This window comes from Amblyomma maculatum, chromosome 3, assembly GCF_055883805.1.
Source record: "Amblyomma maculatum isolate TAMU_Amacu chromosome 3, ASM5588380v1, whole genome shotgun sequence".
In the NCBI taxonomy this organism is placed as follows: domain Eukaryota; kingdom Metazoa; phylum Arthropoda; class Arachnida; order Ixodida; family Ixodidae; genus Amblyomma; species Amblyomma maculatum.
In genome coordinates this window covers 79589437-79616529 of record NC_139346.1, presented here as the reverse complement: position 1 = coordinate 79616529, position 27093 = coordinate 79589437, and the positions used below count along the sequence as shown (strand labels likewise).

The window sequence follows — 27093 nt, the reverse complement described above, 5'->3', positions numbered from 1 at the left end:
ACGCTGCAACACACACATCCATCACCGCAGCAAGGCCTGAAAGCTCTTGCAAGTTGTATGACGTCAATCGCTTGCCGCCGTTCGCAGGTGGTCGACCGGCCGTGGAGCGCAGATATGGCTGTAATTGAATTACAGTAACGAAATTACTGTAATTTAATATCTTTTTCGGTAATTTGTAATGTAATGAATTACTTTTTCGGGTTGGTAATTTAGTAACGTTATGAAACTTTATTTAGCAGCAAAAGTAATTAATTCCTTTCAAAATTACTTTTACTAAAGTGCGCCACTACTCCTTCAATGGACAACAAAGTAGTGCCGTGGAAGCAGGAATACCGTGCGGCAAGCCGAAGCCCGGATCAGCAAAAGGAGACAGAATTCAGCAGAACAGTGCGTCTGAGACCTCGTGTGCAGCAGGATCACTTAGTGCGGCTAACCCATGACAACCATTCTCCAAGCAGCAGGATACAAGGCGTCAAGGGAATGCCGAAGGAAAAGATGGTGCAATAAGGCTGGAGTTGAAAACTAGTTGGGAGCGCGGCGCAATGGCCCTCCCTGTTGCGTCGCCTAAAGCACAGCGGTGCCTGGTTACACTCGTCACCACGGGGCGAGGGAGGATTGGGGTGGGAAGATATACAGGGGGTTTGCATGAGCAAAATGGCGGCAAGTGCGAGTGCGAGCGCGGTGTGGACCGATGATGTGATCCTATGTTTTTTAGCGCTTACGAGAAGCGAAAAGCATTAGCGAAGCGCTTGATAGCAAGCGTCAGCGAAACAAGGACGTATTCCAGGACCTTAAATGCGAGATGCGCGCGATGGGCTACGACCTGACATGGGAGCAGCTGCGTACATGCTGGAAAAAGCTTGAAGAAAGGTTTACTTTTTTAAGTATTGAAAAAAGCGTCCTGTATGTAAGGTTCCTGGTAATTATTTTGTGTTTCTTGACTTTTAGGAGCTGCTAGAACAGAACAAGAGTGGAGCTTCCCCGTCTACATGGAAGTGGTTCTCAAGCATGAGCGATTTGTTGAGACATCGCCCACTTACTCAGGCTTGCGAACACGGCGTCGATTCCGCTTTAGAAGCCACACAGGTCGATGTCAACAGCGCCCAAAATGGCAAGTAGTTTCATTGCATATCTGCGTGCATGTTACGTGGCCTCCTGAGTTGAGTTTCCTTTTAATTGGCCCCTGAACAACCGCGACGGGTGTATATTTTTAGTGCGGTTGTCTTATCAACGCGAGCTTTTCGTACCCCAAGCTGGGCAGGAGATTGCTGCCGGAACCTACAAGAGCAATAGCAAGCGTTGCTTTTCGCAGAGGAAAACTGCGCTTCACAGAGCAGTGCTAGCAAATGTGGCTGCTCATTAAAATTCCGCATGTATGGGGTAATAATAATAAAAAAAAACGTGGTGCTTTCTGCAGCAGCTTTCGTATACCTACAAGCTCGCCTTAATTTCTTTCGTTCATGTGTACAGTTAAAGATTGCAGTAAAAGGTGTCGACGCATTTTATTTCAGTGTACTTTTCTATGTACAAAAATACATACAAAATCAGCTTGTTGCAGATTTATTAATTATTCTGGTCTACATCTATACCCAGTGAAGTGGCGTTCAGACTCCCGTTTACGTAACTTGCAACCGCCTACCTCGATAGCGCGCGCCTGTCCGCCGCAGGCAATGGTCTTGCACGCCAGCTTCCACCCTCGCGCTCCCCAGTATTCTCTTGGAAAACGTTTGATGCTGCCGCTCCCGCAAACCTCGTTTAAAAGAGCAAGAACGTCCGCGGGACACCCGTGAGGTGCTCCCAACCGGTCCGATGGCGTATGGGCGGTGACTCAAAAGATCGTAGGGACTGCAAACAATGGAAAGGTCTACGGAACGCATCCTCTTAGCTCGCACTCCTTCAGTAGATACTCTTTTCGTTTTCCTTTTACGGCGGGCTTCTTTCCGCGCCGGCTCCATTCTGCTGCCCGACCTCAACCTCGCCACGCATCGGCCTTTCGCTGCACGCCAACTGTTCCCTCTCTTTTTGTCCCAAACGCGTCCTACAAAGCCTGGACACGTCCGCTCGACAAGCTCTAAAGGCGCGATTATACTCCGACGTAGCGCGCGCGGCACGGCGACGTCACGTCGGCCAAAACGCGACCCTCTACACTCCAGCGGCGCTCGGCGCCGACGTGTTCAGCGGCCTCCGACGCGGCCCGACGGCGCTCGGCGCCGAATGCAACAGTCTGCATTTCGCGCGGGCCGCGCCGAGCAGCGCCGAGGTCAGAGGTCGTCCGCACTGCGCGCCCTCTGTCGCCGTCGCTTCCTACCAGCACTAGATGGCCGCCTGCAACGACTCCATGTCAATGGTGGACCTCACCGGGTCCGTAATAAAGAGGTTCTTGGACGCCGTGCAACAGCACCCCTGCGTCTACAACACGAAAAGAGTTGATTATCGTGACGTCGACCGAAAAAACAATGCATGGGAGCGTATTCGACTGCACTCAGGCCTCGCGACAGGTACGTCAACGCTTCGTGTCTCTCCTCGTGCGCTTCAGTTGAGCAGCAGTGCTCGTGTGGATACTTCTCCGGATCTGGTACGCAGTCACCATCGGCAGGTTTGGCTTGCTTTTCTCTTTTCAGTTGAAGAGTGCCTCAAATTGTGGAAACGGTTGAGGGACCGATACACGCGCGAATTGAAGGCGATTGAGGCTACCAAGAGGAGCGGCAGCGGCTATGTTTCACGGCGAACGTGGGAGTTCGCTGAATCCATGGCCTTTTACAGGGATGGCGGCCGTCCAAGAAAGTGAGTTTTTGTGCTTTCTTACAGTTTTCAGAAAGCATTTTTTGCTGTTTAGTCTTTCATCTCCTTTGATAACTGTGTTCCATAATCATACATACTTTGATTTTGTAAAGCTTCTTTACCACGACATTGCTGTCATGCGGAGAAGCAAGCCTAGCGATCCTGATTCGCATTGCGTTTTGAATTTTCCTGTTTGCGTCATTATTAGTTTTTCGTGCATTCATTTAAGATAGATGAGTTTATTTTAGTTGGCCGCATCGTAATTTTTTCTTAGACACAGAATCTTAAGAGTGCTGTTGTTCTCATATGTCTTTGGTACTTACACAGAACTATAAATTGAACACTTAATATTTCGACAGAATTGTTTGTCACGTTGATGTTAACTTGACCTTTTGCAGCATGACACCTACGATTGTGCAAGCGACTTTTGTAACTTTCTTTCTTGTCTGTATATCAATATTGTATATACGATATTATTGCTCCAGAGAAGTTTTCAGCATTCTCAAGGAGCAATGCATGCAAATAAAATATGCCGAAATCAATTTTTTAGCTTCACAAACGCACATTTGCTTTACCTTGAACAATGTCAGCCTTTTCTCTGCAGAGCTACATGCAGCATAGAAGCGCCTTCGCGGTCTGTTGGTGATTTTGGCGAGACTGCTGAGGGCATCTTTGGAAGAATGCCGAGTGCCCCACCATCACCAACAACAATGGAAGGCTTCCTGGATGCTTCTCTTGAGCAACAATTGCCAGTAACGCCGCCACCATTGGCAACACCACCAACAGAAAGGCACATTGAGGCCGTACAAAAGCAAAAAAAAAAAAGGGCAAAAAAAAAAACAGACAGCTTTGAGGACCAACTTTTGGGCCAGCTCGAAAAAAAAAAATGACAAAGTGAGACAGAAAGGCCGCCGGCGCTTTGGGCGCAGCGCATCGTCGGCGCGCGAGCGCTTCTGCTGGCGGCTCTCCGGGTTTTTTCCTTTGAAGTAGGAATTCGGAACCCGAACAATATGTCACTTTGAAAGTAAAGACATAAATAAAACAAAAACTAAGCCAGTGTGCAATGCGCAGCACTGGCTTTTCCCCTCGGTGGCAGTGTATGTGTAGACGGCATGCTAGACCCCCAGAAGCGAGAGCCGAGAGTTTGGCTCCGTTTGTCAACAGAAAGGCTCTTAAAAAAAGAAAAAAGAAAACACGTCTTCCTCAGGACGGGACGAGCAGGCTGTATCTGGGGATGTACCCTAAGGCGTCGGGCCTTGCGTGCACGTGCTTTTTCGGCGCTCGGCAGTTCTACCGTAGGTTTTATTTTCTACTCGATGCGTCGAAATGAGTGGTGACTTGTGAAGGTGCAGTGCGCGGAAAAACAGACACAGCTGAGCAAGCTCCGCAGCGCGTGCTTTTCGGGGGATTTCGGGCGATCGAGAATGTTGAGGCTTAATTAAAGAATAACTGCTTGGTGCGTGGTCAGAAACTCTGCGAAGCCAGCACGTGTATGGAGTGCGCGGGGAACTTCACAGTGCAGAATGGGCCCTCGGATATCTTCAGAAAATGCGCTGCCGAAATGAAAACCGCCTTCTACGACGTCAGCTTGGAGGTAAGTTTTATTCGGCCCTTTAGGCGTCTCCTCACCACACATGTAATTCGTTTTTTTTTATGTAGTTGTTTGAAAACCCACGCAATATCACGGATGCCAGTTGCATCTGCAAGGCCGGGTGCCACTGTTAACGATGCGACACATCGCTCTCGTATGATTTCCAAGGAAACCGCAAAAAAAACATGATTTTCTATTGCTGCCCGACGGTTTCTTTTATAACTATTATGACACCCATAAACACAAAAGCAGATTGAGCTGTTAGTTTAAAAGGACGTTTTCTCTTTGCGGGGAGCCATGAACGCGTGGCAAGTCAGAAAGCGCGCACGCCTGCAATGTGCTTCGCTCTTCATGTCGTACGTGCTTCTACGTCAGGCTAGACTTCCCAAAAGCGAGCGCCGAGAACAGCTTGAAACTATCATTAGGAAGTCGTTAAAAAAAACAAAAACCTCCCACTGGGCAGCAAAGCTCCGCGCGCTCTCTACAACACAGGCCGGGGTGGTGCAGTGGTAAGACGCCCGACTACTGTGCCGGAGTTCCCGGGATCGAATCCCGGCCTCGGCGGCTGCGTTTCGATGGAGGCGAAACGAAGTGGCGTCCGTGTGCTGTGCGATGTCAGCGCACGTTAAAGATCCCCAGGTGGTCGAAATTACTCCGTAGCCCTCCACTACGGCCCCCCTTTCTCTCTATCCACTTTCACTCCCACCTTCATCCCTTCCCTTACGGCGCGGTTCAGGTGTCCACAGAGCAAGTGTGACAGATACTGCGCCTTTCCCTTCCTATGAACCAACCAACCAACCAACCGTGTCTGAATACCTGCCGAGTGCTGGTTACAACTTTTAGAGCTCGAGTTGGGTCCAGAAGTAAAAAAAAATAAAAACCCGACCGTTTTTCTGTGTGTTTTTCGCTGGCTTCGCGCAAGATACAAACAAGCGATCGCTCGCGCATGCTTGAAAGAAACCTAGCTTGATGTACGGTACAAAAAAAAAAAAAGAAAAAAAAAAAACTTGGGAAATGCCCAGCCGAAAAGAAAAACAATGGGTGCGATATGAGATTCGAAATGACTAAGTACAGGTCCTTGTTTGAGTCGGCGTTTATTGTTTTATTCTTACGGGGAACCAAGAAGAAATCGGAACACAGCGTCGGTGCTACCCACGGTTGCGGATCCAGACAGCCGCCTTTTACAGCGGCGCCTCCCAGACGGCGCCACATGTTCGGCCAAAGCTGCAGCGCCCCAGGTCCATACAGTCATCAACGTCATCGTGATTACTTCAACGGGCATCACCCCGTTCGCAACTTAACTCTCCCCATCGACGTCTGGCGCAGGTTGCGACTAGCAGTTCTGTGCTAAATGTTATGCAGATTTCAACGCAATCAGTGACGCATTTGAAAATCATGTGGCCCACAGTCCGTGCCCCAGAAATCGCCGCTTCACCAAGTGTGACAGCCCAACAACGGAAAAACACCTCGATGGGCTTCTGATGCTACGCATGAAATCCGCACTGTAGCACCAATGCAGAAAAGCACCATTAATTTGGTGACGCGAGCCTACTAAACCATAATTTTAGTCACTCGAGCATCGCGGACATTCTTCCTAGCCATTATTATGCCACATTAGCCGCCTGGCAATTATACATAAACGCGCACAATGCACAGGAGGCGGGATCTTTGGCTGGGCTCGCCGTGCGATTGCCAACTTCAATAGAATCGGCGCCGATGGTTCAGTTTATCAAATGCATGTGATGTTTTCCAGTTTTACACTTTAAAAAAAAAAGTGGAAAGAAAGCAATCATCACGCCAGGAACATGGGTACCGCGCGCATAGAGGGGGAGCTCATGCTTTTTTCATGTTTATTTTTTCTGCCAAGCCCTGTGTTAACGTTAACATTATTTTTAACGTGACATTGTTTTTTCTTTCTGTTGACATAGGTCGAGAACGTTCTTTTCTTAATTTAGTGAGGCCTGCAACATACATGCATGCATTATTGAGAAAATTATGTTATATGCATAAATCCTCACGGTTTAACACTGAATAAAATGGATTTTCTGGTTTCAGATAACTCTGAAAATGATCCACCACAGACTCAAAGAAATGAAGAGGAAAACGACACCTTTTCAGAGCTTAACGCAAGTAAGTATATGTAATTTCGCTCTGTGAACATAGATAACAGGCGAAGAATTCAACTTCAGGATGAGACATTTATTGAATCTCCCCTTTGGATGTATACATAGCATTGGGAATGCGAGTTTGCAGCATTTCTTTACACACGGGTAAAAGAAAGATGAGGTGGGACAACAAACACAAGCCATTTGTGATCCAGTACTTCAACGCTGGTTACGGTAATGAAGACCTATATAGCAGCGTTTTGCACCTAAATCTAAGACGCGTTTTCCTGCTCAATGCAGTAATATGTATTCAAGCATTATTGTGCTAAAGCTATAACAAGTTACAAAGTGCTTTGCTTTTAAACTTTGTGCGAGAACATAAAGAAAGCTACATTTCGAGAGCTACCCTTCGTTACATGCGCTGTCGTACAAAAATGCATTGCGCTTTTTCAGCGGGAAGCTCGCCACCGTCAACGCGGTCATGCAGAAGCCGTCCAACACGGGACCGACAAATTGAAGATCTCCTTTCAGCCATGAATAGGAATATTATCTCGCGGGAGCAGTGAGAAGAGCTGCAATTTCAGCGCGAGCAACAATTCCTTCGCGAAGAGCAAGAAACGATGAAAGGGTTTTTGGAGGGCGTGACCAATTCTCTTTTGCAAGGGGCACAAGCTCTTATGACGCAGTTTTTCACTCAGCAACAAGCCTTACTTAACACTCTACAAACGCAGACATGCCCCGTGCCATACATGCTCCAGCATGCGCACACCGCTTCACAACAGCCCCAGACCCCACCTCCTCACCAGCAACAATACATGCCCGCGGCATATCAACAGGGACGCCAGATACCAACGTTTAAGAAACAAAGGTACGTACGAGCAGCGCAGGTAGGCAGCATACACATTCTACAAAACACGTCACAGGGCAACAGAACTGATCTGCCCAACACAACACCGCAAATAAATAGATGCACACGAAAACAGCGAAAGCTACATGGAATTTTTTGTATCGACTATTTTCATTTGTGTTCATTACAGCAGACGGCCGAAGAACGAGAGTGCCAGACTGTGACAATATGTGATTAGTTCTCAGTGCAATCGCAAGTCTATATCAATTTTGTTGCACATTTAATAAAGTTCTGTTTGTGTAACTGAAATATGATTCAGCCTCATGCTTCACCGAAATGAACTTGAACGCAGCGGAAATTGTTTCACTAAATAGTCCTTTAGGCAGTCTCTCAGTTCGCACAGTAGTTCTGTATATGGCCTGCACGTAGGTTGCTGCTGGCGAATGTTTGAATCGGAAGCAATACGAGACCACAGTTCGCTGTACTCCTCCGACCAAGCCTAACTCCGACCGAGCCTCGCAAAAGTTGTGGAGGACACATGCTGTCAAAGCCACTGTTGGCACAAACTTGTATGAGATATCAGTGCGCTTTAGCAAAGTGCGCCAGCGTCCTTCTAGCCTCCCAAATGCTTGTTCGACACAGTTTCGTGCACTGCTGTGGTATGCATTGAATGATTCTTGTTCTCTTGTGTGTTTGCCGGTGTAAGTCTTAAGGATCCATGGCAAGTGTGGGTACGCTGGGTCTGCCAGTAGCATGAACCGGAATGTTTTTCCTTCAAACAGTCGGTCACCCTGGGGAAGCAGGTGATCACTCCTTCTTTAAATTTCCGTCATTTTGAGAGCCGTTGAATCATGGGCGGAAGCGGGAGCTCGGCATGATAAGTTAAGAAACCTGTATGCGCAAAGAAAGCATATACATATCAGCTGCTGGGGGCAAGAAGTGCGGACCGTTGGTGAATAATACCTTTATTGTGAATTAAAATTATCCTATTCTTTCTGAATACGGAAATACAAGTGCATTTCTACATACTCCAGTCACACAGTGGAGCCCAAACATTAATCAAATGCAAAACACAAGATATTTTCTATCGAATGAAAGAGCGGTTGTGCATATTTCACCACCTACGAGGCCTTTAACATATATACTATGCTTATTGTTGATTTCTTTTGCACCCAACCCCCCCCCCCACACACACACACAGAAAAGTACAATGAATACAAATAAAATATTTTGCACAGATCTGAACATTTATCAGGCCTGTATAGGGCTGCATAATGGTAGTGGTACGTTTTATGGTTGTTATGAACAGTAAAAGAAATATGTTCTTCAACATTTACCAACTCTCACATTTTGTTAGTAACACACACCTGAACACATCTCCATTGCAGCACACTGATTGTGTAAGCTGACGGTAAAGGTAAACGTACAGTCCGTGATCTTTCACCACTGCTTGCGGTTAATGTAATCCCTGTATCCCTTCCTCGGAGCAGTAATAGGAATGTGGGTGCCGTCCATAACTTCAAATAACTGCGGCACGTGGCACTTCTGTTCAAATCATTGAGGTATTTCCGCAGCTTCTTGCGCCGATGGCAGTTTCATGTACTTGCCTTTCAGGTGCCTTGAAACAGTGACGCAGAATAAGTACACAAATGTTTTCACAGTGCTTTTATGAATGCCGAATTGATTGCCAACCACCCGGTATTCACAGCAGCTTGCCAGCTTGTACAAGGCTATCGCGATCCTTTTGTCGACGGGAATCGGAGCTCTCACAAAATTCTCATCGGGTGACATGCACGGCAGCAGCATTGCGACTAGTTCACAAAAGCTACTTCGCGACATTCGCGACATTCTAAAGTTTTCTCGCCAGTCTTTATCGTCGAAATTTTCGCCGACGGTGGTGTCCCACCAGTCTGTGCACCGGGTTTTGGCACACAGCCTTCGCCTTTTCTCCTGCGGCGCCATGCAGCTAAGACCTGTGGGAATGTTTAATAAATTCTGTATATTAATTCATATACATAAATATCATGATGCAGAACAAGCCCAACGGAAATATAGGCCCCTCTCTATCCTTATTTTCAGCTTTTCAAAAACAGTGATCGAATTCGTGCGTCAGTTCACTGTTCAGAACGTGGGGCCATATCCCATCACTTATATTATATCAGATATTTATGCTATGTAGGAACAAGTAAATGTAATACTAACCAAACATAACGGCGACTTCGTGGTCGGACCAACTGGCGCTCAGTCTCGAACGAGACCACTGAGATTAGAGCCTTCAGAAGCGTTGCAAGCGAACAGTTTGGCGGTACAGCGCCACGGCAAGCCCCATTTTGTGCGCATTCATCCAAAACACTAAAAAGCCACGAAATAGAGCTGATGCAAACATAAAATGGAGGTCAACATCGCGGCGGAGAGAGTCATTGGAAATCTTCCACACGTACCACAGGCGATCTTCGGAGTTTGTCGGAGCGCGCGTGCACACACTTGCGAGTGAGCGAAGCATCCTCCTCTTCCTCATCTCCCGCCTGTGCCTGGTTCACTTGCTCGACGCACGGTGTAGCGCCCATCTTCACCCGACAAAAACGTGTTCATGTAAACCCGGACGGGTCGCGCTGGCTCAGCTCGACAACCGGCTCCCCCTTACTCGACCCGCTTGCGTCGGGCTCATGTATACAAGGCTCCTGTCGCTGCGAGCTTCCCCAAGCTCTGTTTTTCTCTCTTTCTTCTGGATCATGTGTGTCAAGAAAACAGGCACAGGCATGAATGAATCCAAATACAGAAGCCATAGCACAAGGGAGGCGTCTGAGCTCCGCTGGCAAGGCTAGCAGCTCATAAACAGCCTCCGATCTCAGCGTAGACACTCACACGTGGTCCCAGCGGGCGGCCAACCTTCACCCAGCTCTCCCCCTGCAACAAACTTGTGCGACCGCGACTTGAAAATGCCATAAAACTGCCTCCTCTCCTCAACAATGCGCCGAGCGCGCGATGCACTGTTCTCCGGAAGAGTCCCTTCCATAGAAACTCTGCTCGCTGCCATTACCAATTTTGCTTTTTTTTCTTTAATCAGCCCTTCGACAGGCGCATTCCGGTCTCGAACAATTCCCGCCGAAAGTTACTTTTCCGCCAATAACAACACCCTTGCAACACCACAACCGTATAAACGAGTTTCCCGCCACTTTCTCTACAATTAAACACGTCATATAGAAATGAAAAACAGAACACAACATCACACACCAGCGAAGCTGCTCGCCGCCCTGGCTATGGGCCTAGTGCGCTGGTATGGAGGCGCCACTGCTCCGGAACAAGTAGCGCCACCTCCCGCCGGCGCACCCATATGTGGTATGTCTGCTCGTCGGAGAGAGGCGGCGGAGTGAACGCGAAGTTTACTCTTCTCGGCAGAAACCTTGTGAGAAGAAAACTTTTGTCGGTCATTTCCTGCCTCGTGTCACACGCGTACATAACTGACACATGTACCATGTGTGTGTGTTGAAAAATAAACCAAAAGCAAAGCGAAGAAAGCCGCTACCCATTCATGCCATCTGGGAGAAGGCCGCCGGCGCTTTCGGCGCAGCGCATCGTCGGCGCGCGAGCGCGTCTGCTGGTGGCTCTATGGTCTTTTTTTCCTTTGAAGTAGGAATTCGGAACCCAAACAATATGGCACTTTGAAAGTAAAGACATAAATAAAACAAAAACTAAGCCAGTGTGCAATGCGCAGCACTGGCTTTTCCCCTCGGTGGCAGTGTATGTGGAAACGGCATGCTAGACACCCCAGAAGCAACAGCCGAGAGCTGGGCTCCGTTGGTCAATAGAAAGGTTCTTAAAAAAAAAAAAAAAGGAATCACGTCTTCCACAGGACGGGACGAGCAGGCTGTATCTGGAGATGTACCCTAAGGCGTCGGGCCTTGCGTGCACGTGCTTTGTCGGCGCTCGGCAGTTCTACCGTAGTTTTTATTTTCTACTCGATGCGTCGAAATAAGTGGTGACGGTTCAGTGCGCGGAAAAACAGCCATGGCTGAGCAGGCTCCACAGCGCATGCTGTTCGGGGGATTTCGCGTGATCGGGAATTTTGAGACTTAATTTAAGAGTAACTGCTTGGTGCGCGGTCAGAAACTGTACGAAGCCAGCATGTGCGTGGAGTGCGCGGGGAACTTCACAGTGCAAAAAGGCCCTCGGATGTCTTCAGAAAATGCGCTAACGAAATGAAAACCGCCTTTTACGAAGTCAGCTTGGAGGTAAGTTTTATTCGGCCCTTTCGGCGTCTTTTCACCACATATATGTAATTGTTTTTTTTTTTATGTAGTTGTTGGCAAACCCACGCAATATCACGGATGCCAGTTGCGTCTGCAAGGCCGGGTACCACTGTTAGCGATGCGACACATCGCTCTCGTATGATTTCCAAGGAAATCGCAAAAAAAAAAAAAAAAAAAAGATCTTGGTTTTCGATTGCCTCTCGACGGTTGCTTTTTTTTTATAACTATTATGACACCCATAAACACAACAGCAGATAGAGCTGTTTAAAAGGACGTTTTCTCTTTGCGGGGAGCCATGAACGTGTGTCAAGTCAGAAAGCGCGCACTCCTGCAATGTGCTTCGCCCTCCATGTCGTGCTTCTACGTCTTCTACGTCAGGCTAGGCTTCCCAAAAGCGAGCGCCGAGAACAGCTGGAAACTATCATTAGGAAGTCGTTAGAAAAAAAAAAAAAGCTCCCGTGGGCAGGAATGCACCGCGCTCTCTACAACACAGGCCGTGTCCGAAGACCTGCCAGCGCCGGTTACATCAAATTTAGTAGTTGTTACAACTTTTAGAAGCTCGAGTTGGGTCCAGAAGTAAAAAAAAAAAAAAACACACCCGCTTTTTTTTGTGTGTGTGTTTTTCGCGTGCTGCGCGCTCGATACAACTCGATACAAGCGATCGCTCGTGCATGCTTGAAAAAACCTAGCGTCAAGTGCTGTACAAAAATAAAAAAAAAAAAAGAAAAGTGGGAAATGCGCAGCCGAAACGAAAAGCAATGGGTGCGATATGAGATTCGAAATGACTAAGTAAGTACAGGCCCTTGTTTCAGTCGGCGCTTATTTTTTTATTCTTACGGTGAACCAAGAAGAAATCGGAACACAGCGTCGGCGCTACCCACGGTCGCGATTCCAGACAGCCGCCTTTTACAGCGGCGCCTCCCAGACGGCGCCACATGTTCAGCCAAATCTGCAGCGCACCAGGCCCATACTCGGGGACACCTTTTCTTGGCAATGGAGCCAAAGCTACAGAGCCAAAACGCACCATCTTCCTACGCAGCTGAATATAGTCCCTAGTTACATGAGTAGTTTCTGCAAAAACAAATTGAAATCTTAGCGCTAGTTATTTACGGTATATTTTTTATAACAGAACTGATTTTTCGAAATGAAGCTGTTATGTCTAAAACACTTGTCTTGGCTCCGCCAGGTTTTCTTCTGCGATGTCTGTCGCGGGTTTTAGAGACGCCCCGACTTTGCAGACAAGATGGCGACTGCCGCCTGTTCGGGTCGTTCCGGTTCTGGTTCGTTCACTCCGCAACGACTTGAAGCGTTTTCACCAGACAGGATTCGAGTCAAGTTCAAGAGACGCTGGCTGTCGAAGCAAACGAAAGAAATGATCTGCAACGTCTATGCAGGCCGAAAGCCGCGCGGGCGGACTACATGGCGGAGCGACACGTTTAAAGGCCCCGCCTCCCTACCTTTGCGCCCATTGCCAAGAAAAAGTGTCCCCGAGTATAGTTAGCCTAAAAAAAAAAAAACATTCGCGGTGCCCGATGTCCGGACCTGCGCTCCTTCGAAAGATAACACGCTTTTCGGCCGTTTCAGGCGAGAAACCCGAAACCCAAGCCTCGCTGCCCTCGGAGTGCCAGACACCCATCTTTCCTGGAACGGCGACGCAGTTTTGTGGTCAAGCTACAATGCCCTCTCAAGCAAGAGCCCCCTCTGCTTGCGTCCCTGCGGCGCCTTGGAAGAGTCCAGCCCGCTCTGCCTGTCCGTCCTCATTTGGCCTGCGTGCACTAGTCCTTTCGTGCAATGGAACGGAGTCGACGGATACTTTTCCTCAGAGGCATGCTTATATTAAGCAAGCCCAGCTTCAAAATAGAGAAACATGGGTCCGCCCTTTGTCGCGCCGCAGGAAGGCTGAAAGCGAATTCTACACAGCGGCAAGTTTCCTTTTATTATCGCTGAAATTTTGCCAGAACTGTAAAGTAGCTGCTTTTTTTTCTTTTCCTGTAAATGCAGGTCATGCGGGAACAATTGACCCAGAATATTTCTTCAGGTACTACCGCATGACGCCTGACTTGTTTGAAAAGCTTCACAACCTTGTCAAAGAAGGAATTACGAAGCAACATGTCGTCCGGGAGCCGATCACCTCCGGAGAGAGCGCCTGGCAATGACTCTGCGGTGAGGGGCCGGCGAAGTTAAACCTAATATTCTACGGGATCGCCCATCTGCTAGCTTATTTCGTTTCGAGGAGCATGTGATGATGCAACTTGCTTTTCGCCTCAATCGCGTAAGGAAAATTAGCCATTTCCAGAGAATGTTTGGAACTCGCAGCGTAAAAAGCGCGCCAACCTTCGAACCCCGTTTATTCATTTCGTTTATATTTTGCGTCCAATATGCTGCAGTGCCCGCTGCTCACCTGAACAAGGCTTATCTGCATGCTTATGTCATTTCTGTTTTATGCGAAGCATATTAACCTAAGTTTCGGGCCTTCGCGCGACGCCCGGCGGTGGCCACCATTGACACTGAAGTGGGATCACGTGACATGACGTCACACCGGCTGCAGATGGGGCCTCATATCGCGCCGTAGGTCGCCTCCCGGTGGTGGCCACCATTGACATTGAAGTGAGATCACATGATGTGACGTCACGTGATGACGTCACACCGGCTGCAGATGGGGCCTCATATCGCGCCGTCGGACGTCGCCCGGCGGAGGCCTCCATGCTTCGGTTCGCGCCGTCGCGCGCGACGCGGCGGCGGCGCCACCATCGCTGCGTCACGTGATATGCGACGTCACGCCAGGGATGAAGCGGCGCGCGCCCGCCGTCGCGTCAGTCTCTGTGCCCGCAACCGCGGCAGCGTCTTTGCGCCGGGCGTGTATGCAGTCAAGATGCCTATGACGATTAACCTAAAACCACGTCTCCGTTACTTAGCCCCATCCACACTGAGGCAGCTGCTTAACATGCTTCGCATCCTCTGGGCTTAACCTTGATAAGCCTCCAATCTTTTTTTGTACTGAGCTCATTTTGTAGGAGAAAGTCAGCGAGAAATGCGATGCCGCTTAACTGAAACTTCTCACATTTCTCTTCAGATACCTCGTTTCGGAGAATGCCATAGTGAAAATTGCCAAAGAGTTCCGAGTGGGACTAGCCCGAGAGGATATTCGTCTCACCTGTGAAGTGTTGTGGCAGGAGCTGGAGCCACGTTCCATGAAGTACACATTAAAGGTAGGAAAGCTATATATCTTAATGCCGAACTCACGTTAAGTACAAGAAATAATGTTATATATAAATAGCAGGCACAAAAGGCCGGCGTTAAAAACTTCATGAGGCCATATCAAATTTAGTTGTTTTGAAAATTCTGCAATCTAGTTGTTTGCACAGGCGTCCTGCCATCTTGTCACAGAGTACCGATGCAGTAGCGCTCGAAATATCGTCACATTAATATCAAAACTGCAAATATGCGCTATTTCAGGCACCCACAGAGAAAGAGTGGCTGGAAATCGCAGCCGCCTTTTGGCAGCGTTGGCAATTTCCGAACTGCCTCGGCGCTGTCGATGGCAAGCACGTACAAAATGAAAAGCCTCCCAGTACGAGCAGCCTCTATTACAACTATAAGGTACGTATTCAAATGCCGAACATTCTCTGTCCGCGAATTCATGGCACAAACATAATTCAGCTGTATACGCTGCTCAGGCGCATGCAGTAAAGCTATACCTATCGTGTTGCTGGGCACTTTTTCCATACTATTGATGGCGACAGCCGACAGCAGGTACTCGTTTCGGCTGATTGATGTCGGTGCCCCGGGACGCATCAGTGATAGCGTGGTATTCAAAAGATCGATAATGGGCAAGAGGTTAAATGCAGGATTGTTGGTTCAGTTCAGTTTAGTCGTTCAGTCGTGTCCGACTCTTCGTGACCCTATGGACCATGTCACGCCACGCTTCCCGGTCTCTCACTATCTTCCTAACATCACATAACTTCATCTCCAGTGCCTCGAGGATGCCATCTAACCAACGCGTTCGCTGCCTACCCCTTCTCCGGCGACCCTCGACCTTTCCCAACATCAAATCTTTCTCCAGCGACTCCTCTCTTCTCATCAGATGACCAAAATAGCTGAGCTTTAACTTTAAAATTTGACCCTCCAATGAGCAGTCAGGGTTTATGGTCGACAATATCGACTGATTTTATCTTCTGGCACAATAAAACCAGCTGCCAGGCTCCCAGACAACTCTGCCATATGTCTTCGTCGGCGACGAAGCCTTTTCACTTCGGACCGACTTCATGAGGCCATACCCGGGCTCCAGAGAGACAGCTTCTGAGCGGGTGTTCAACTATCGGCTCAGCCGTGCACGGTAGGTCTACGCAGCACTGTTCGTCTGGTATATCTTTATTTATGTCATGTACGATAGAATATGTCATCTAAATTTACTTTCGCACGATGCAAATGCGGCTCGAACATTTCAGACTTAAAATAAAATTATAATCTTTGTGCACTTCTTTATTTCACATGAAAAAGAGAGAGCTGACTCTACCAAACAGCACCGCTTTATTAAGACAAGTTAAATTACAAAAAAAAAACGATACTTGGGCTTGCTGTTGAGCACAATAATGCTTTCTGCTAATGAATGGGGTATGTTTTAAACAAAACGGCAGTTATACACTCTGCAGATGTATATTTTGCTTAACAATAATGTTTAGTGAGCATCAGCTATACCTAGTTGGATTACTGAATAAATTTTTCGCGTAGCTAATACTTGGTTTCTGTGCTTTTAAACAGCTGTGAGCTGCCACATATAAAACAAATGAAAAATTCTATGCATGATATGCTTTTTAGGCTTGCCTTATATACCTGGCTTGAAATGATTTGAACCCCTAAAATACACGGTTCGTACTATAGATAACCATTTCAATGAAATTGCTTTATAGGAGATGTGTGGAGAACGCCTTTGGTATCATGAGGCCACGATTTCAAATCTTCCGAGGGCCTATGAAACTGAAGCCGAAGAATGCCGAAGGAGTAGTAAAGGCTGCATGTGCCCTGCACAATTTTCTAAGCATTGAAGGCCGCGGGCGCGCCCTTTACTGCCCTACCGGCTATGGGGACCATGAAGACGCGTTTGGAAATACCATCGATAACGCATGGAGAGCCGACATTGAAGCCGACACAGCCACACTTGCCCTGAAGGCTACGTGTGTCAGGGCAGCCCGAGATCGGCGCAGGAGGTACGTGCCTCATATGCTGCTTTTTTTTTTGCAAGAGAGGGACAAGTGCCCTGGCAGTGGGATCTCTTGGCTATACCCCACCCGAACAGCTAGGCATCCATGGACTCTAGGCAAAAGAACAGAATTCTGTGTAAAATAGATGAACTTCTATATTTATTCTATACGTTCATACTTCGCTGCCACCTGCAGCAACTCAATCTCCATTGCGGTGCGACAGTGTCTTGGGCACTGGCGCAATTTTTCAGCTAGTACCAAACCAAAGTGTTCTGCGGAATCGGTTTCTTTCAAGGCCATTTGACCGATTATGTTGATTTCTTGTTCAAATGCATTTTCTGTTTGTTTTTTTTTTTTTTTTTTTGCGTATGCACCGGAAACAACCGCTCCTGTGCCGCTCGGTGTTGACGCCGTTAAACAAATGGGTCGAGCTTCCGCATGTCTAGGAGTATGCAGTAAACTCTCTGCCTGTTCTCCTTCTTCCTCTACCGCGGATTCTTCTGTGGCCTTCTCATCATATATGCCTTTAAGCAGCGTCTCTTCTGCAGAGCAGTAGGCTGTCGTATCTACCACCGTTTCCATTGGTGGCACGTTTCCACTTGTCCTGCATAAGATAGAATATCGAGGGCATGACAACTGCAGCATTTCGTTCCGGAGAATAACGGCAAATCTGCCTTTCTTGCATTAATCCAACTGCTTCTATAATGCAATGTGCTCGCGAGGCGGTCCAGAATACACCGTGCTTTATTGCGCATATTACAGTGTAACTGACACGTGTTTCTTGCTTGTGTTACTTATTTGAACTTTTTTCGTACTTCGCTTTTCTGCAGGAACAATCTGTATTAGCTGCAGATACCTGGGGAAGGCACTTATCAACAGAAAGTCGAAGTTAAAGACCAAGAATGTGAAAAAAAAAAAAAAGTTGTCCCAGCGGCTCAAAATAACCAATCAGAAAACGAAGCGGCTCAATGAGCGCTTATGCAACCTTGCCAGCCAGATAGCAGCAATGAAGGAAGCGAACTCAAAAACAAGCGAAGATACATTCCAGTGGAGAATTGGATCCCTAACCATGAAGCAGCAAGAAGCAGCTCTGCACATGTTTAAAGCATCGAAAGGTAAAGGCAGGAGAGGAATGATGTATTCAAAAGAGTGGGTCCTAGATGCATTATCATGAGAATAAAAGGCCCCAGACTCTATGACCACATGCGCAGGCAAAATATACTCGTTTTTCCAAAGTGACCTTGCAGAAATATATGAAGTCGTTGAGGACAGGATTCGGCTTTAACGAAAAAGTCTTGAACATTCTCGAGCAAAAGACACGAACCATGGATGTCTTCAAGAGGCATGGTGGGCTCATCGTCGATGAGATGAAATTGTAAGAGAATCTTTGCGTCTCCTCCTTAGGACATATTCAAAGCTTTGTAGACATGGCTAAATTCACTCCAAAAAGTGATAAACACAAAGTGGCTGAACACGCCATGGTAATAATGTTCGTGCCATTTACTGGCAAGTGGACGCAGATAATTGCTTCTTTTGCTATCGGGGAAATATGAAAGGATACCTTTTCACCACAGTGCTTTTGACAAAGGTGATGCTGGGAGCAGTAATCCTGGCAGAGAAAGCTGGGTTATTCGTAGATTTCATTACTCCTGACGGTGTCACTTGGAACCGCAAGAGGTGGAATGTTATGGGAATTCATGCAACGGCATCAAATACAAGATGCAAAACTCAATTCATCCGGTTGACGAGCACAGGTTTCTTCATTTCGTTTCCGACTTTCCACATCGTGTTAAATGTGCCAGGAATGGACTCCTGCATCTAGGCTTCAATACACCAGCCAGACATGTACGTTTTGAAGCACTTTTTTAAATTATTTTTCAATACCGCTATAGTTTCGTAAATATGTAATATACTACCACTGTAGATATGAAGGAGCACTGTAGATGAAATAATGTACATGTTATTTACTGGTCGGAAACCCTTAACATTTTACGTCACTATACCACGCTCTGCACGCTGTCACTTCGTTCTAGAACAATAAAGCGAGCAAGAATAATCATAGTTTTTGTCATCTGATTGCTTGCAGATTTCTATCTACCCAGTCCGGGAGGCCTTAAAGCTGGATGGCTCCAACGCGACCCTTCAGGCGATGCCAGGCATCACTGCATGCCATACACAGCCGAATAACTTCGAAAAAAATGCGAGTGACATACGCAATTTTCAACTCATCGGTGGCAACGTGCTTAATGGCCTCCGGCTCTACCAGAGCGAGATTCCAGGAAGCATTTAGCCTGTTGGTTTCTTTTTTTTTTTTTTCGGGTAAGAAAAGTGGCGACGTCTTCTACATTGCCTCATTTTACAGCGTGTTCATATTTTGTTCTGCCTTTTCAAAAGGATGCGTGACCTCATCGAGATTATGACGTTAAGATTTCCCGCTGAAGCTCTGCGTCCAGATTCAGCTGCTGAGAAGAAGCTCATTTCATTTTTGGCGTACATTTCTGAGTGGGAACTTCATGCACGCGAACGCGGTGGTTTCCTATCAATTTCCACAGCAGTTGGATTTAGGGTAACTATTGGTAGCACACTGTCTCTAACGGACTGCCTGGCACGTAGCGTTGGGTACAAATTCCTCATGAGCGTGCCGGAACGCAGAAGCGCGAAGCCGCTATACATCTTAAGCTTAGTCGCTCCACGTAGGTCGCACATGACAGATGTGAATGCTTTGGTGCTTTAAATCAAGTGCTATTATTATTTCTTGTGTTCATTTGCTCAGTGTGTGTCTTGTGCGAACTGTTCGGTATAGGACTATATAATGCATGTCATTATGGCGTATGATATGTAATATTTCATTCTGTGTATATCAATTGTTGCTGTGAGTAAATGTGTGTGAAAACGTTTTTCGCACATGGTTTAATGTTTTGATATTTTTCTAGATTCTGTTCAATTACTGTATTGAGCAGAGTTCTGTCCTGTTAGAATCCGTATGGCATTTTCTTTGCCACTGTGCGCTTGGACTTCTTTCTGCCCCAGAAACCAGTATTTGCAGAAATGTGCAACATTTCGTCGATCATGTCTCAGGAGCATGTCAATTACTCATTTTAACTTCATTCCGTTTCCCAAAGTTATGATAATTCAATTTGCAGTTATGCCATGCAACCGTATTAATCTTGGTATTGCTCCCTTGTTTCGCCAAAATTAGAAACCAGCCATGCTGCAGCAAAAAGCACCAAACTAAATTTGTGACATGTAGGACGGGAGTCATGTACTCAATCGCTCTTGCCTATGGCAAAGTACACAGCCCTGTATACATGGACTCGACAGAGTCGGGTCGAGTAAGGCTGTCGAGTAAAAAACCAGTTGTCGGGTTCATGTATACGCGGTCGGGTCGAGTAAAATAGGCAGCGAAGCGAGTCGAGTTAACTCGCCTGCAAGGGATAGGTTAACTCGCTTGACCCGCTTGTCTAGAAGCATGTAGACGCTGTCGAGCCAAGGGTCGAGTTATGGGAACTCTGGGATAAGAAGCTTCCGGTCACGTGATCGGCAATCTAAAATGGCGACTGCTATGTGTTCGCGCACATCTTGGTCTGATAACGAAATAGAGTCGTTTCTCGCTCTTATCAACGAAAGAAATGTTAGCGAAGATCTGGATAGTAAAAGACAGCGCAACCAGAACGTCTTCAAAGAATTAGAAGCGGAAATGACAAGCCTTGGATTTTTTTGGACGTGGCAACAGCTTAGGAACCTATGGAAAAACTTGACAAAAAGATTCACGGCCGTGAGTATGCACAGTTCCTCAATCGAATTGCGATCTCATTACCGAATGATATGATGTTGCAGTAGCACATTATAATTTCGCGAAAGGAGCGTCTCGAGCAAGAGAGAAGTGGTGCACTACCGTCTGCGTGGAAATGGTATGGGCACATGAGTACGCTCCTGAGCCACAGGCCGATGGTGCAAGCGCGAATATACGGCGTTGAGTCCGTCGAAGATGACGGAGACCACGGGGACAACTCGCAGCTGGCCAATTATACTTCTTGACGCATATGTTCACACGCTTTTATCTTTCGATGCCGTGTAGCATGTCATTAGTGCCGAAGTCGCACATCGCAGCGTTGTTATGACGAAGTTCAGGTTGGATACCGCAGGGTTCAGTCGTTCGTTTTCGCATTTGTAATATTTACGTTACTAGCGGCAGTGTGTTGAGTGCTCAAAGCATGCTTGTAAAATGCTTGACAAGTGGAAGGCGCGTGCGGTGGTGTCGACTGATTTTATTTAATTTTTTTTTTTACCATGCTACTACTTGACAGACGGAAGTTACTAACCTGGACACTTCCATGACATTAAGGTTTATAATTGTCTCAGCCGGAATATTAATAATGTACTACTTGAGCTCTGCACCTTGCTCCGTCATGATTTTCTTTTCTCCCAAATGATGTGAATGTTTGTATTGAAGTAAGCCACAGCAGTGAGACACTGTATCAAGTTCAATTCAATTACATTCAGCAGCACAGCTCAACATAAAATACTCTTAAAAATTTATTTTGGCGCTTCTGTCTTTTTGCCTTACCGTCACTACTTCAATTCATTTTTTAACAAATAGCCCACTTTGCTGTGCTCAGTTTTATTCCCTACATCTAGTTATTCTCTGGGGTTCGGTCCCATAGCTGAGTACTGGAAAAATACACTTATGTACTTCAAAGATATGTAGACAGTGTTGAAAAACTAATGTCTAAAAAAGGAAAGTTTATATTTCTTGCTAGTCACACTAATGGGGCTGAAACTTGGAAATTAAGAAAGCAGCATAGCAACTGCTGGTAATTTGGAATGTGCAGAAAGATATCATTAAGCGACTTTCAAAGCAAGGCATGAGTAGTGAATGTTTGGAGGGTATGGTGTAGTAAGGTGAGTAAGTTTACTAGGAACATACCTTGCTAGTTGTGAAAGAAAGACAGTTGGAGTTTGAAAGGCATCTTACAACCCTTAGATTGTAAGTTGTGCAAGCTGAGCCCTTTGGGAGGCCTACAAACAGTCAGGTAAATTTTATTCTTCTGTTTTGCAGACATCAGCGAGGCCAGAAATGAGGAGGATGGAGCTGATGGCCTTCAGGAGCATAGCGAACGTAAACATGGGCAAGCTGAATGGTATATCATAGGTCAGCTGCATGAGAAGGGTAAGGGGGCAGAATTGTCTACTCGGGACTAAATTACGCACCGATCACATAAAAGAAAATTCACAAACCGATCAATTAACCGTGCTCCTGTTGGTTGGTTCTGGCAAGTGCACCAATACGAGCGGGGGCTGACAGGTTTGTGACAGCTTTAATTTGATGTGATTGGTGTCTAATTCCCCCCTTGGCACACACATAGCCTTGATCTCTCAAAGTATTAATCCTTTAACACACCTTTCACTGACTGGTTGAAGCAGTCGAAGCAGGTGTGCTGTCCAGCTGCACTGCTAAGACCATTGGACCGCCTTGAAGATGGTGGGGTACGCTTTATTGCCAAAATGGACATAATGCGGTAACCTTGTTTTTGCCGCACAGTCTAAGACGCTGCAGATGAGGCTACGGTGTTAGTGGTCAGGAAGCCATGTTAATTCTTTAACAAGTGCTCCTAGCATTTGCTTAGGCCAGGTGTGTACAACTGCTGCTTCGACCTATGTGACTGTTTGTGAATCTCTGAAGGGATCACAATTAAAATATTGTCTTTGGTTTATGGTTCCTTATATAGTAATTATTGCAAAGCCCTATAGCATTAAGGCACAATATTATTCTTTGATTGTTCTGAGGATGGTTTTTGATCTGGTCTGCACATCTCCTGCTATGAAGTATCTACGTGGACCACCTCACAGAACCATGGTACTGCATAGCATATGCTGATACTCATGGTGCCTTGAAAAGCCTTGAGGTAGATTGAAGCACTTTACTTTGCGCCATGCTGCCTTAATTAAATGTGAGCATTGCATCTCGGAAGGTTATTCTGACAGGTGCACTGTAAAGAAGGCATTTTTTGGTGTGAATTCATAGGCATGCTTAAATGACTGGTAGCCATTTCGGTACTGCTTGTAGAGACTTTTTCCAAAAGCTTTGGATGCGCTACTTACTGGTGAGCAGGCTGTGTGGTTTGGATTTATTTGCGCATCCTGCACGAACAGCCAATTCATCATTTTGCTGCTTTTCTACACAGCAATTGTCATTTTTAGAATGACACCACCTTACAAGTATTGCTGTTGGTAGGCAACAAATCAAAATACCGTGGCCAAACAGCTTTTCTGTGCTTTTCTTGGCATTTTGTTATGCCAAGGATATGTTCTATGTTTACAAGTTTTTTTATTTATTTTTTCCAATCAACTTTCAGTTGTCACTTGGTTTTATTCAGTTTCTATTCTCAGCGAGAAGATAGCCAAATGTGATAGTGCTGAAATGTGATATCTGGCGGCCTGCCGAGGCTTAGTTTAAGGAGTAATTCTGCTCAATTATTGCCATCATATTATTTCGTTTTTCCTATTCTTATCATATTATTGTTCCATTATTATCGGTAGTTTCCACAGTGCTGCAGGATAGAGCACTGGATGGTGCTAAGAGTGTTTGCAAGGATGTATTTGTTGTTTTAAAAGTGCAATAATTTTACTCCTAAACATGAAAGAATAAACAAATTGAATGGCTTGTTGTGTGCAGTGTCGCTTCTATAGGGCGTTTGCCAGGGACTAAAACAGTCGTGTTATGCCGAAAAACGTGTTATGCGTGATCGTATCAATGAGATTTCACTGTAGATAGGCTATTTAGAAAAGTTTTTGCGAATATTCTAACGTTTAGATGAGTGCGCTCAGAGATTCGGCCATCGGGCGGCAAGGATGACAAACAGTCGCAAAGGAGTAGTGGAGCGTGGGAGGATCGAGGAACGAAGATCATATATCATTTATATAATTCTCCCTTTCCCGTCCGCTGTCCCTGTTGTGTGCCTTGCGCGCGCAATCACGCATGGATGCATAAAATCGGCTAGTCTGTTGAAGAATGACTGACGGTGCGGTGCAATATCGGGTGTAGAGTTCAGACTGAGTCATGGCAAACGGAGGGAACGCCATGGACGCTAGCAAACCTGGATTTTCACGAATACAACCAACCGCTATGAGACGGAAGCGATATTTAGAGCTGGGGAAACCGTTCGTGCTTCCGCGGTTAACAATGCTCTACCAGCAACAGCAGAAGCAGAGCACAACTTTGAGCAGTAAAGGAGGTCAATCCACGGTACAAGAACCTGGTCTGCAGGGAAATGAACATCATCGGTAGAGCGACATCAGCGATGCATTCGAGAGTGATCAGTATAATGAAGGTGACACTGAAGAAGAAATTCATAAACATGATGAAGATGGAACTGAAGAAGAAATTGAATAAAATGAAAGTGGCTTGCCTCCTACGGATAGCGAGGATAAAGCCGACAGCGATGCATATGATTTCACTGCTCCTCTTTTTCCCGACATGCACCTCTCAAACGCTGACATCAAATTCAAGAGTGCAACGTTCATCTTAATTGCCTACACAGTCTCTGTAGTGCTCAACTGGACCGCCATGCAGGAGCTGGTGAAAGTTGTCAACGTTTTCCTTGGAAAGGACGTGCTTCCTACTTCGCAGTATTTGTTGAGAAATGTGTGGCGCAGGTGGAAGGAGGAGGTAGTGCAACAGCATTCCTTTTGCGAAAATTGTGATGCAGTTCTTAGTAAAACGGTTCAGCGTGACTCTCATTGCCTGCACTACGACGAAGTGGTGAAGACGTTAGCAGAAGCTAACATCTTCGCCACTGTCGATATAAAAAAACAAATCGGGGTTAATCTTTCGGATAGTGCTGTGGCCAATGCCCTCATGCATCTCTTACGAAAAATGCATGTTTCATCCCCCTGCGCGTCTGAAACCGACACGGTGAAAGACATAACGGATGGAAATCTTTACAGATGTCACATGAAAGGCTCGTGGTTGGATATCTCCCTGACTTTCAACACGGATGGAGCAAAAGCATTCAAGTTCAGTATTTCATCACTGTGACCTATTCAGGTATTCATTAATGAGCTGCTTGTGGCCCTTCGGTGGAACAATGCCCTCCTTTGTAGTCTCTATTTCTGAAAGAATCACCCAAGAATGTTACCCTTTCTTGAAGTTTTCATTGAGAGCGTAAATAACATTGGAACTGTGCAACGAGAGCACGACGGGAAAATTTTGTGTCACGCGTGAAAGTAATCTGCTGCTGTATGGACGCTTCGGCACGAGCAGCGGTGCTTAACATGAAATAGTTTAATGGGTATTGTGGGCGTAGTATACTGCCACCACAAAGCCGTTTTCATGCAGTGCAAGTACGCACACGGCGTCCTGCCTATTCATGAATGCATTTTGGATATTTCAGCGAAATATAACTGACAGTTCATAGATGCAATGTGGAAGTTTGGGCTGGCAAGATAAAAGCCAAGCAGCGCGTGCACTGTCGTTCTTAATTTCTTCAACCCACATTAATTACAAGCCTACCTTTTCTTAAAGTTGTCATAATTAGGTACGTGACTGGTCATGTTATAGTCTGAATGTTTAGACCTTTAACATAGTAGACATGTCGAATATAACAAAAGTTCATATTGCCGCCAATATTTACCTATTATTCAAATACTCGATCAAGTCTTTAAATACGTAAAGTTGTGGTAATGTTAAGAATAACAGTGAGCACTGCCAGTGATATCTATATATGTTGATTTAAAGGGTCTATTAAGTACCCCGTGTAAGACGACAGTGGATACCCATAGCTAAGAACAAACAAATCTATAAGGGAAGTCATGAAGGCATCTGTATTGTCTGTAAGTTCATGCCGTGGCATCGAGGGCTCCTAGCCTGTTGCTCGACTGCTGAATTTTAATATAGTTTGGGGCGTATATCCGGATTATATGCACTATGTACTTGAAGGTGTTGCCAGACAATTAGCAGAATTATGGCTTTCCTGTGGTGCAAGCTCAACAGCGTACATTGGGGGCCCTGCTAACGTGAGGGAAGTCAACTCCAGGCTGATGGCAATAAAATCACCACCGTGGCTCGCAAGGCTTCCGCGAACCGTCGATGAAAGAACCACGTGGAAGGCAAGTGAGTAGAAATGATGGGTAATTTTTTATTCTGCCCCATGCCTGGAGGGCATCTTGCCTCAAACTTACCCCGACCACTTTGTTTTGCTTGTGACAGCCATGTACATCCTCCTCAAAGACAAAATAGCGAAGCTTGATATGGTAGAAGGGATTGAAAAAGTTTCTTCCTTCGTACATCAGATGAAGGATTTGTATGGAGAAGGAGCCATGACATTTAACATACACCAGTTACTTCACCTCTTAAAGAGTGTGGTGGAGCTGGGCCCTTTATGGGCGCACTCTATTTTTGCTTTTGAGTCGGGCATTTGAAGCTGGTTAGTGATGCCAATGGTGTCGCTCCGCATGTTTTGGAACGCTTCATAATGAAACATCAGTTGAAAAAGCTGTCAAACTCGTTGCCCCTCTCTAGTCCGGTGCGAGGAGTATATGTGCAGTTAATACTTTCTGGAGATCAAGAACATGATGAGATATAGTATCTTGGAAAAAACATTATGCGTGAAAAACATTATGGAGAGCACCGAAGAGCATGCATGCTTAGAATAGCTCGGTCATGTCTGTGAGCCAGTTACCAAGTGCCACTGAATTAATGTGCGTGGTTCAATGGCTCCATAATAAAGGCTACAAGCGTGCAGTTATAACATGTAATTCAGTTTTGTGGGTGTAGGCCCTGTGGGTGAAGGTGTAGGACCTGGACTTCAAACATCACTTCAGAATCACAAGGAAGTCCTTCAGGGAACTAATGGATTCGCTGTGGGCTTACCAACCTGCATGGACCCACGCATGCAACCGAGAGGTGCACCTCCTGATCTTTCTATTCTGGCTCGGATGCGGAACATATCTTACCGTGTGGTGCGGGACCATCACGTTTAGAATGGTCACCTCGGCACTTGATCTCATCAACAGAAAGCTCGACAAAATTGTGTATTTTCCAAAGCAAAATTAGCTACCACAAATTGAAACAGGGTTCAGAACACTATCTGGCAGTGACCGCTTTGATGGCTTTGTGGGAGCAATTGACGGCGGTCAGATAAGGATTGAAGCGCCCGAGTCATTGCACCAAGACTGTTTCTGTCGTAAACATTTCTGCTCAATTCAAATGCAAGCAGTTTGTGACCACCGTGGCATATTCTTGGGTATTTTTGCTAGGTACCCTGGTAGCGTTCATGATACCAGGGTGCTCAGGAATAGTCCATTGTACACACGCAGC

The 27093-nt window shown here is 46.3% G+C and overlaps 1 protein-coding gene and 2 pseudogenes across 1 annotated transcript; all 3 read left to right on the top strand.

The window, feature by feature from the left end:
- Positions 1 to 2317: 2317 nt before the first annotated feature.
- Positions 2318 to 3671, top strand: LOC146195049 (uncharacterized). Its single transcript, XM_084596702.1, has 3 exons — positions 2318 to 2498; positions 2622 to 2784; positions 3386 to 3671. The coding sequence occupies exons 1-3, from the start codon at positions 2318 to 2320 to the stop codon at positions 3669 to 3671; spliced, it is 630 nt and encodes a 209-aa protein (XP_084452828.1).
- A 14236-nt stretch (positions 3672 to 17907) lies between these two features.
- Positions 17908 to 18597, top strand: LOC146195048 (uncharacterized; annotated as a pseudogene).
- A 6989-nt stretch (positions 18598 to 25586) lies between these two features.
- On the top strand, positions 25587 to 26793 carry LOC146195047 (uncharacterized; annotated as a pseudogene).
- The last annotated feature ends 300 nt before the right edge of the window (positions 26794 to 27093 follow it).